General features: G+C 33.0%; 1 protein-coding gene across 2 annotated transcripts; it reads left to right on the forward strand.

Moving 5' to 3' along the window:
- The first annotated feature begins 5501 nt into the window (after positions 1-5501).
- LOC114319468 (disease resistance protein RPM1) lies at positions 5502-10923 on the forward strand. Of its 2 annotated transcripts, XM_028266490.2 has the most exons (3): positions 5503-6387; positions 6481-8429; positions 9894-10923. In XM_028266490.2, the coding sequence occupies exons 1-3, from the start codon at positions 5549-5551 to the stop codon at positions 9998-10000; spliced, it is 2895 nt and encodes a 964-aa protein (XP_028122291.2). In that variant the 5' UTR covers positions 5503-5548; the 3' UTR covers positions 10001-10923. The 2 variants fall into 2 exon arrangements, with proteins under 2 accessions (XP_082771178.1, XP_028122291.2); XM_082915052.1 differs by having other exon boundaries at positions 5502-8429.
- Positions 10924-12314: the final 1391 nt, after the last annotated feature.

Consider the following 12314-nt stretch of genomic DNA (forward strand, 5'->3'; position numbering starts at 1 on the left):
TTTGTTAATTTTATGACATTTTTACCATCTGAGGCCTATTTGGTAACCATTTCGTTTTCAGTTTTCAATTTATATTTACAAAATTTTAAAAAACTATCATAAAAACTTATTTGATAATTTTTTTGGCTTACAAATGGTTATCTCAAATTGTAAATTTGAGAAAAAAATGTAAATTCAAAAAATGAGTTTACGTTGGTTGTTAAACAAAAATTTAAAAATTTTACTATCAAAATTTTTTTCTAATAATTTTTTTTTTCAATGAATTTTTTTTCTAACTAATACTAACCGATGGGACAATTGGTAATACTACTTTAAACCTTAAAGAGGGGATTGTAATTTTCAAAATGTGAGGGGTGTCAATGTAATTTACCCAATGAAGAAAAAATTGATATTTAAAAAAATTAAATTGTTGATGGGAGGAATCTGTAATGAAACTTTAAACCTCAGAGGGGGAGATGTAATTTCCAAAAGGTGAGGGAGGAACTGTAATAAACATAAATCTCAGAGAGTATCAGTGTAATTTATCCTAAAAATAATCTGTTTACTAAAGTGAGGTAGGTATCTTAAGTTATCTTTAACGCTCTTTCATGTCATTGAAAGTAGGGCTGTACACGGTTTGGATTGGTTCGGTTCTGAGAAAATTCAAGAACCAAATTGATCCTAACAGTCCTGTGATTTTAAGAACTAGACCAGACTAGACCATTACATTTGTAAAACCGGACCAAAATCAAACCGAAATAACGGTTCGGTTTCGGTTTGGTTTACGGATCCAAAAATTTCTATTTACAAGAATAAATTGTTAATATTAGCAAAATAATTACTCAAATTAATTACATTTAACTCATGATAAAAACTAATAATATTAAGGCATTATTCAACATTACATATCTATATCATCCTAATATCATTAAAATTACAAAAAACCAATTAATAAAAATAAAACTTGATATTATATATATATATATCTTTTAAATTCGGTTCGGTTCGAACCGTGATTTTTTCATAAAATTTATTAACCGAACCGTTTTTACAGTTCTCATATTTATTAATCTGAAACCGAACCAATTCTTAATAGAACCAAACTGTACGATTTGGTCTGCTTCGGTTCGGATTACCGGTTTGAACGGATTTTTGAACAACCCTAATTGAAAGCATCTATAATAGAATCAATTTAAAATACTGCATAATATCTTCCTCAATAAACATGATTAAATAACTAACTAATACCTTATTTTATGGGAAAATATCAAATCAATGGGATAGTCAAAAATTATTTACATTTTCATGATGATGCAACTTTACTGTGTGCATGGTACAAATTCATTCATGTGCTTGGGCAACTTTTCCAGTGTGTCAATGTTGCACCAAAAAAAAAAATTTATTTGTAGTAGAATTGTTTTCCCACTGCTCCATGTATTTGCAATTTTCTTTTGTTTTATTATCTTAAAATAGGACTTGCTATGGTAGTTATAAAAAATTATTAATTTTATTACACTTTGTCTAATTTTTTATTTTTATTTTTAATTTTACACTTTGATTCAATATTTTATAAATATAGAGGAGCAACCACTTAAAAAAGATCAATCTCTATAATTTGGAAATAATTATAATTAAATTGTAATTAATATTACTATAGTAACGGAGATTTACGGAGATTTTTGAAATCATAGGCGCCATCTTGATCCCTATGATGTTGTGTGACATTTGCACCAACGCCAAAAACACAAAGTGAGTGTTTGGAAAGTGGCTATTTTTTAAAATTTTTGGTTATTTAGTTATTTTAGTAGGTTATTTTTATTTTTGTGTTTGAAAGATGTAATGAATTTTTATTTGAGTTGTTATATTAAAAAACGACACTGCTACGTAGCTTGAAAATCAAATGACTCGAATGGCTCAAAATCTCAAAACGACGTCGTTTTTGGGTGTTTTTTGATTCTCTTACCGGTAAGATAATATTTTCGAGCCGTACGAGCTCTACACATTCGAGCTCTCACGCATTTTCCTTTTGAGAGGAAATTATTTAATATTCCTAGAGCATCTCGTAGTCATATTTTAAGTCAATCATCAATTACTTGTCTTCATGTTGTTTCCTTATCTCCAATATAAATTATGGGCCCTTACGCCTCTCCACCAATCAAAACATTATGGAGCACCACGTGTCCATATTCCGGGAGTACTGAATAATTACCCTATTTTGAGATTCATTTCGATAATTCAAACTATTGATATTTTAGAATATATCAAATAAAATATATTTGTAAAAAATTAAGTATTCAGATATCATTTATCTATTCATCCACTCACATTTGTATTTATAAAAATAAAAAATAATTGTGACTTAAAGTATTGAAATGAGTACAAATGTAAGTGATTAAATGGGTAAATGATATCCGACTAATTTGATTTTTTGCAAACATGTTCTACTTGATATATTCTAAAATATGAACGGTTCAGATTATCGAAATGGACCCCAAAATGGACCCATTTCACTTCACAATGGTTACTGTTGCGCAGTCCAGGCAATAGCATCCCTAATTCCAATTTATTATGCCTTTCATATTTTCTAAACAGTCAATATAAATTTATAGACTCTACTTTCTCTATCAATTATAATTTTATTGAGTATCATGCGGCGGTACTCCAAAATCAACCAATAACTTCTTCAAATTAAAGGACTATTTTACTATTTTTTATATTTGAAATGATGTGTCAAGCATCTATTGGTTGTCTGTAAAGCACTAACTACACAGGACAGTCGTATATAACTTAACAACGATTGGTTATATTACTTGGAGTTAGTCTTTGTGAATTAAAGTTGATTATAACAAAATAATATAAATAAAATAAAAAAGAGTAAATTGACATTTTTGCCCTTCAATATTGCTGTTCAATCCGTGACCATGTGATTTCATGTGACATGTTGTCAGGTGAAGTGATGCAGCAGAAATTATTGCAGCATGTCAACTATATTAGCTTCGGTGATATGAGAAAATGAACACATATTTTTAAAAAAAAAACAAAAAAAGGGGTAAAAAGGTCATTTGACCACTGCTAAGGCCACAGATCACGTAATTGCAACATACGATAGGTGTATAGGATAAAATTACTTGTTTGGTTTGTATCTCAAGATACAATTTTTGAGAAAAAATTTCAAAATTTTGTTAGGTTAAAATTTTTTGAATTTTTTTTTCAAAATCACTTTCTCTTTCCTACACATCAATCAATCACTTTTTCTTTCTCCTCTCTCTCTCTCTCTCAATCACTTTTTCTCTCACACACATCTACTCAGCTAGAACAAAATATCAAATCATCCTAAACTTTCAAACTTCAAAACTATTTTCAAAATATACAACTAAACAAATAAAAAAATTTCTAAACTCTCTCCCCAATTTTTTTTTATTTTTTTATTTTTGGAAATTTATCTCAAAACACAAACCAAACACATCAACTTTTTGGCTTTTTTTAGTAATTTTTTGACTTTTAGGCTAAAATAGGGGCATGCCAAACGAGGCCTAAGAGGGTGTTTGGAATGATTTAAAAAGTATATTTTTTTATTTTTTATGAAAAATATACAAAAAATGGAGAGGTAATGTGACAAAAAATAAAATAAAATAAAATAAAAAGAGAAAACTATGCACTTTTGTAAGGGATGTCAAATAGTGTCTAAATCTTACATTTACTTCACTATGTCAAATGAAAGATTAAATGAATTAGCAATTTTATCCATCAAAAATTATTTAGCCTATAAGTTGAATTATGCAAACTAAATTAGTAATTTTATAGTTAAAAATGCTAGGAGAATAATGTTTAAGTGATTTTTTTACAGTTTGTTTACTTTTTGTTTGATATTTCAATTTGAATTATTTTGGTCATTTTTCTTATTGTAAATTTTAATGTATATTTTGCTCAAATTTTAATACATACATATATATATATATATATATATTGGAAGTAATTTTTTTACGAATATTGTCAAATACCCAAAAAAAAAATGTAGCACATAATTATTTTTAAAAAAAATATGTATGAAAGGGTCGTGTTAAAAGTTTGCTTTGGGATCCGAAAAAATCAAAGCCGATCTTAATCCTGCTGATAAAAAATATAAAGAATAATGTGATTTTTTGTGATCCTTTTCAATTCAAGACAAAACAACTTTCATTGTGTCTTAGATTGGCAACAATGATAGAGACCCATCATTTTATATGATTTTTATGTATGAAAATTTTATATGCAATTTTTTAATTCTCTTTTTCTTTCTAAATTACAATGTGCGTCACATGGATCCGTTGCTAGGCTTGTAAATATTTCAGCTCTAATAATATATTTAAATTTTTAAAAAATATCAATGTATAATTTAAATTCAATTCAACCACAGTTAACCTATCATGATAATTTTCTTTAACAATTTTTCGGCATTAGTAGAATTTTTCCAAATAACGTTGTGCAAGTCCAAGGACTAGGTCCCAAAAAAACCAAACAAACAAGTGACCCATGGTGCTTTGTACATATCTTCCACACACACACATTAAAGCAAAAGCTTCAGAGGCATAGACTTGAACAAGTGGCCCAGGTACCTCAATGGAATAAGATCCGGACACCTTTTCCCCACCACCCTCGCCTCGCTCTCTCTTATTGGTCAGATTTTTTTTTTTTTTTCCTCCAATCACCATCCACCACGTGTGTGGAGAGGGAGGAGTGAGTGGTGATTGGAGGGATTTCTATCAAAACCCGGTACCTCATACATATCTGCCACACATTAAAGCAAAAGCTACAGAGGCATAGACTTGAACAAGTGGCCCAGGTACTTTTATATAGTTTATTTATTTATTTATATATATTTCAATATAACTTTTACAAATGTACATAAAACTAAAAAAAGAAAAGAATAAAAGTGATGATTTTTTTATGATTTCTCCACATATATTCATATATGTGACACCAAAATAATGTAGAAAAATGGTGTATTTCAGCTTCTTTTTTATTTTTATTTTTATTATTACTGTTTTATATCACTTTCTACGTATAATTGATTTTCTTGTATTAAAATAATTAATAAATAATTAAAAATTAATAATATCTTACCATATAATGTAACATGATAATATAAAAATAAGGGTTCGTTTGGGATGTGGATTGATTTTTTAGTTTTTTGGCTATTTTAGCTTGGGGCTAAAAAGTCTCGTTTGAGATAGACTTTTTGACTTTTTTCAAAGAAAAAATTAAATAATTATGAGTTGAATGTGATGTTTTGTCTTATTAAGCTAAAAAGCCTATCATATGACTATTTTAACTAAAAAAACTTTTAACTTTTTTTTTTTTTTTATGCCAAACGAGCTCTCAGTGATAGAGAAACAATTGTCAACAATGTTTAGCAGGTATGGTCCATGTGTAGGTCCCCCATATGTAATGATGTGACAAATGAACCAAAGCCAAAATATAAGAAAGTATTCATATTACAAACCAGGTACATATTACAAACTACTCATCTTCAAGACAAGAGAGACCAGGGTGCCAAGAAGTAAGAGGGGGAGGGAGGTAGAAAGCTAACATGGCCTTGGCTGCCGTGGGACTTTTGATTGGCAGAATAGTTTCCGCCCTTGAGAGCGAAGCATCGTTGATTGGAGGAGTACGCGATGAACTCAACCAACTGAAGCTCGAGTTCGCAAGCATGAGATCTTTTCTGGAGGATGCCGATAAAACAACAGTCCAAACTGAAGGAGGGAAGACTTGGGTGGCCAATGTTAGAGACTTGGCCTACGAGGTTGAAGATATTATAGACGAATACATGTATTACATGAACAAGCAAAAAGTACATGGTAAATTCACAAGGTTCCTCCGTCAGATAGTCTACGCCCCAAAGAATCTATGGGTGAGGCATCGAATAGCCACAAAGTTACAGAAAATCAACAGCATGATCAAAGCCATCCCAGAAAGAAGCCGACGTTATGGGGTCGATGGTGTAGGAGAAGCAAGCTCAAGCTCAAGCTCAAGCTCCCAAGACCATCAGAGGCGGCTGCCAAACCTCAGCGAGTCTTCTCTATTTTTTAAAGATGATGATCTAGTCGGGATCGAAGATGGAAAGAAACAATTATTGGACTGGCTGACGGACAAAAAAGAATCACAACGCACAGTTATTTCAGTGGTGGGGATGGGTGGTTCAGGTAAGACCACTCTGGTTGCCCAGGCCTACAACAGCCAAATTGTCAAGAGACAATTTGATTGCTATGCATGGATAACTGTCTCCCAAACATATGTAGTCAACGACTTACTTAGAAGCATGATTAAGGAATTCTATGGTGGTGCCAAGGAAGCAATTCCAATGGATTTAAGCAGTATGAGCTATAGAGAGCTCATACAGATGATTACGGACTTCTTACGGTTGAAAAGGTACGTAATTGTCTTTGATGATGTATGGAGTAGCAACCTCTGGAGGGATATACATGTATCACTTCTTGATGAAGGACTAGGACGGTTGAAAAGGTACGTAATTGTCTTTGATGATGTATGGAGTAGCAACCTCTGGAGGGATATACATGTATCACTTCTTGATGAAGGACTAGGAAGTCGGGTCATACTTACAACCCGAAATGAAGAGATAGCTTCATCTTCTTTTGGGGTAAAAAGTTATGTCCATTATATCAAATTGTTGGGTGTAAGTGATGCATGGAACCTCTTTTGTATGAAAGCTTTTTCAAGCAATCCAAATAGATGTTGTCCTCAACATCTCAAAACCTTAGCTCAAGACCTTGTTGCAAAATGTAAAGGGCTTCCTCTTGCAATTGTAGCTTTGGGGGGTGTCATGCCTTCTAAATATCTCGAGTTGGAATGGAGAAAAATTTATAACAGCTTGAGCTGGGAATTGAGCAACAACCCTGGGCTAGAAGTTGTGAAAACAATTTTGTTGCTTAGCTTCAATGATTTGCCATACCGACTAAAGTGTTGCTTCTTATATTGTTGTCTTTTCCCGGAAGATTATAAGATTAAACGAAAGAGGCTCATTAGACTTTGGATGGCAGAGGGGTTCGTAGAAAAGGTGAGAGGGAGAACACCAGAGGAGGTAGCAGAAAGCTACCTTATGGAGCTTATTTGCCGAAGCATGCTTCAAGTCGTAATGAGAAATGAATTAGGAAGGCCAAAAAATTGTAAGATGCATGATCTTATGCGTGAGCTTGCAATTTCCACATCAGAAACGGAGAAGTTTTGTGTTGTATATGATGGGCGAGAGGCAAATGATGAAGAAGAAAGTGCAACAAATCGTCGCATGTCGATTCAATCAATTGGTAGAGAATCACAATTGGGGAATTGGAAGGGCATGTTGAAGCTTCGATCTCTTCTTGTATTTGTTGTTGAGGAGATAGCATTGCCACTAAGCTTACGATTGTTAAGAGTATTGGATCTTGAGGATGCACCGATCGAAGTATTGCCTGAAGAACTAGTGGATCTATTCAATTTAAGGTACTTGAACTTGAAAGGAACTAGGGTGAAGGAACTTCCAAAACCCATTGGAAGACTGTGCAACCTAAACACTCTAGACATTACTGACTCCAAAATAGAAGTGCTTCCAGCTGGAATCACAGAGTTGAGAAATTTGCGACATCTAAAGATGTACCACTTTGACTATGAACTTTTGGATGACTTTCAGTTTGTTCGTGGTACGACAACACCATCTAATATTTGCAAGCTAAAAAACATGCAAGTTTTGGCAGGTGTAGAAGCACAAGCAGACTTGATGAAGCGAATCAAGAACATGACACAACTTAAAAGGATTGGAATCACAAAGGTGAGAGAAGTAGACGAGGAGGACTTGTGTACTGCAATCCAAAATATGAGTCTCCTTCATCGCTTGTCTGTGAAGGTGATTGATGAGGATGAATACCTCCGAATGGATGCACTCTCCTCAACTCCTCCTCGCCACCTGAAGGTGCTCATTTTAGCTGGAAAATTGGAGAAAGTGCCTTGTTGGTTTCAGTCACTTCAAAACCTTACTTTTTTGTCATTGCGATGGTCCAGACTAACAGAAGACCCTATTCCATACATTCAAGCGCTTCCGAATTTGGGACAGTTGTTCCTTTGTAATGCATATGAAGGAGGAGGACAATTATGCTTTAGTGAAGGGTTCCATAAACTTAGAATATTGGAATTGTGGAATTTTCCTCAGTTAAATGAGATTATTATAGAGAGGGGGGTGATGCCAGGTCTCCAAGAATTTTCTATTCGGAAATGTATGCAGTTGAAGATACTACCTCACGGCATCGAGTATCTCGAAGATCTCCAAGGATTGTTTTTGACATTTGTTACGAATGAGCTCATAGAATGCATACGTGGAGAAGGGAGCAAGGATCACCAAAAGGTTCGGCATATTCCGAGCATACACCATTGGAGGCAGACACCAGTTGAGCTGAAATACGAACTATTATCTCGTTCCACAGGTGCAACGACACACTTTTTTATTTTATTTTTTTTATGATACTTTTTACTTTGAAAGTATATCTGCTTATATCTGCACATTCTATAATACACACTTTAAAATATATATACCATATATAGCTTTGTGTTATTTGATTATAACTAATTCTAGTATTGGCTTAACTCATCGTGGTTGGTTATGGATTAATTATGACTTATTATAATTATTATTTTTGCTTATAATCAAAGAAATCTTTGGGTATACGTATAAGTGTAGTGATGTTTGATTATAACTTATTGTGATATTGGTGATGACTTGATTGACCATAACTTATTATGGTATTGATTACAATTTAGTTATAAACTATTATGATTGTTATTTTAGTTATGACTAAAGAAGTCTTTGCTTATAACTCAAATGACGTTTGGTTATGATTTATTTTGGTTTCTTTAGTTATGACTAAAAGTAATTTTGCTATGACACATTTTGGTATTAAAACACTACAAAATGACTATCACAAAGTATCATAACTTGTATATTATATACATTTTTTTTGTAGATGTATATTATTGGAGGATCCATTTTCAAAAATTTTGAAAATTTTAGAATTAACATTATTTTTATTTAAAAACAAAAACAATATGGTAAACAAGTAATGCCTTCCAATTTCCAAAATAAAAAATGAAAATAAAAATAGACAAGAAGAAACGGAAGCCTTGGGGGGTAGTTTGTTACTTGTTCTCATTGTTTACTAATGTTGTGTTTGATTAGAAGATTTGAGAAGAGCTTTGGAAAAAGAAAAGGAAAATATAGGTGAAATGTGAATAAAATATACCTATATTTCACCTTATTTCACACACATTTTTCCTTTCCCTTTTCAAATCCCTTCCCTAAATCTCTCAGCGTAAGGAATTGTCTGCCCCTAATTCTAGCGTGAAGGTAAAATTGCTCTTTGCATCTCTTCAACCACGTGGTTAACATTTTTAGGATAAATTATAAATACATCTATGAGATTTGCTTAAAATAGATTTTTTCTTATTTTCATTTTTTTTATTATAATTAATAGAAAAAATAAAATTTCTAATTACTTTTTTATACAATAATAAAATTATTTGAATTATTAATTGAAGTATATTTTTGACATCATTAGAAATTTTTAATTGGCTTGATGATTTATTAATGAAAGGGGTCATTTGTTATAATATTAAAAACTTGAACGAGCGGAATATAATTTTCAAAATCATAAGGAGCAATTCGTGTCTTTAAGTAAACCTCAAGGAGTGTATTTGTAATTTACCTAAATTTCTACAATTTCAATCCTGAATTTTTTTGGGGTTGCATCAGTTTTGTTTCCCCAAATCCACTAGTTTTTATGTTTTATAATTTTAGTTTATTAAATTTTTGTTTTTTCTGATCTTCTCTGCTTTTCAATTTTGCTTTCTAGGTTTCTTTTTTTTTTTTTTTGATTCTTAAAATGGATATGCAGATAGGCTACTCCAACATATCCGCCAGGGAGTATTGCCCCTTAGCACCTACAACATATCTGCAGGGAACCCCACCGCACCTACGTCGGGGCCGAAGCTTAGGCGCTAAGGAGTATGTTTAACCCCAACAAGGGGCTATGGAGACTCGAACCCAAGCCTTGAGCGAGGGATTCGAAGGTCTTATCCACTGAACCAACCCCCTGTTGGTGCTTTCCAGGTTTCTAGCTTGCTAAAGAGTATGAAGAACTAAACATAGCGACGAGCACTTGATTAACAAAAAGACAAGTGCCCCAATCATCTATCTTGCATGCTTGCTTGCTTTCCATCAAGGAGGACATGGTGAATGTTTAGCTTTGTAATTTCATGTGTATGAGATGAAGATTTCTTTAGGCAACCAACAACTTTAATTAGCTTGTGGATATATGCAAAGAGTTTAGACAGAACATCTAGTGTTGAGGTGGTGAATGATTTTTGGTTTTAGTGTTGTGGTTGTGGTGTTGCTGACGGATTTTTGCTGTCAAATTCGTGCAGTTTGGAGTTTTCTGAGCTGTATGGTGGTGCCTCATTGTTGTCTTGAGAGATGGTTAGAGTTGCTCGAGTGTTGTTTGGAATTGCTGGAATTTTCTTCTTTGTAGTTGTGTCGGATTTTTGCCGTCAAATTTGTATGGTTAGGAGTTTTCTGAGCTTTATGGTGGTGCTTCTTTGTTGTCTTGAATGATGGTTAGAGTTGCTCGAGTGTTGTTTGGAATTGCTGGAATTTTCTTCTTTGTAGTTGTGTTCTTTTTGCTGTGTGTTGTGGCTTGCTGTTGGAGTGGGGTTGATTTTGTTTGGTGATTCACCTTGTCTTTACAAGGGTTGTTTGGTGTTGTTGTCTTGCCAAGTTTGTTTGGCTTGGCCTGAGTTTGGTTTATGTTTTGCTTGATGCATATGTCGTTCTAGTTGGAATGTGCATCTTTTATTGATATAATTTCGTTGTACTGCTTGTACTACATTATTCGTCAATAAAATATTTTATTTTGCCTTTTAAAAAAAGAACATTTGGTGTTCTATAACATAATTAAGAAGTATGTATCTGTTATTGTGGAGTGATGTGGTCGTTTTCTTTACTATGATAACCGATAATGTTGCTAATATTGTTTCAACAGCAGATTTAATTGGCTTTGTTTTTGTTGTTAATGCTTCATCTACTTCAACCTTGATAAAAGCTTAACTCTGATCATCCACATTACTTCTGCATGTCAATCATTTGATTAACAAACCGTAACTTTCCTTTGTTCTGAAAAAAGGAAAGTTCACTTGGTGAATTGGAAAAAGATTTCTACTATAATGGAGTTTTGGGGCTAGTGGTGGCATCAGAATAAAAAATGTTGCCTTACTGTCAAAATGGTGGTGGACGTTTGGGAAAGAAAAGAAAGCATTATTAGTACTGAAGATATTAAAATTTATAAGTAGTACATCGGAGATGAAAAGTTATGGTTACCAGAGAATATATGAGTAATATGCTGTTGACGATAGGAGATGGATTAAATTGGAAGTTTTGGACTAATATTTGGGCTGGTGACAAATCATTAATGCAAAATTTTCCTAGGTTATTTTTCACTTTCAATGGAAAACTTGACAGTGTAGCTGGAGTGTTTATTCATGACTATGAAAGTAAGAGGTGGAGATTGGAATTTAGGAAACAGCTATTTGTATGGGAGGAGGATTGTTTAAAAGAACCGCAGAGAATTTTAGACAATGTGAAATAGACATTCATAAGGAGGATGGTATTCACTGAAAAGGTGAAAAGAATGGGCTATTAATTTTTAGTAAACTCTTTTTGCATCTGTTATGAGGAGAGCTTTGGGATTGCGCTTCGACCCTATAAGGACAATCGAGACAAGTCTAGCTCCTCCAAGGATCCAAATTTTTTGTTGGCAAGCACTTCTACAAAGGATCTTTTAATTAATTAACATATCTTACCATTGTCTGCTAGTAGCAGTAGAGTTTTTTTTTTTTTTTTTTCAGAGATTGAAACAACAGTTCATTTGTTATTACTGTGTAATCAGCCATGCAAGTTTTACCATTGTCTGTTAGTAGTAAGAGATTTTTGTTTTTTTGATTCAGAGGTTGAAACAACAGTTCATTTGTTGTTATTGTGTAATCAGTCATGCAAGTTTTCCAGGAAACTTACAAAGCTTGATGAATTGGTGGTTTACTTCATAGTAGTTGCCTAAGGTTTTTTGAGCCCTAGGCCAAGCATCAAAATGAAGCCTTAGGCTCTAGGGCCTTGGACAGTTGGGGCCTTTGGCAAGAAGGAAATTATTGGTGCAGCTTAGGCAAACTGCTAAGTTGCCTATATTGTTGAGCTGGCTACTGTGATCTGACAAAATTAATTTGAGAGACTATTTTCCACTATCATGTGGTCTATGTGATTAAGCAGG

This window comes from Camellia sinensis, chromosome 2 (genome assembly GCF_055761805.1).
Source record: "Camellia sinensis isolate YWXY chromosome 2, ASM5576180v1, whole genome shotgun sequence".
NCBI classification, from domain to species: Eukaryota; Viridiplantae; Streptophyta; class Magnoliopsida; order Ericales; family Theaceae; genus Camellia; species Camellia sinensis.

Excerpts from the sequence above, each read along its gene's own strand:
- LOC114319468 (XM_082915052.1), top strand. The coding sequence starts at position 5,549 with ATGGCCTTGGCTGCCGTGGGACTTTTGATTGGCAGAATAGTTTCCGCC. Across the intron at positions 8,430-9,893 it reads ACTATTATCTCGTTCCACAG|ATAGGCTACTCCAACATATC; the intron begins GTGCAACGACAC and ends ATGGATATGCAG.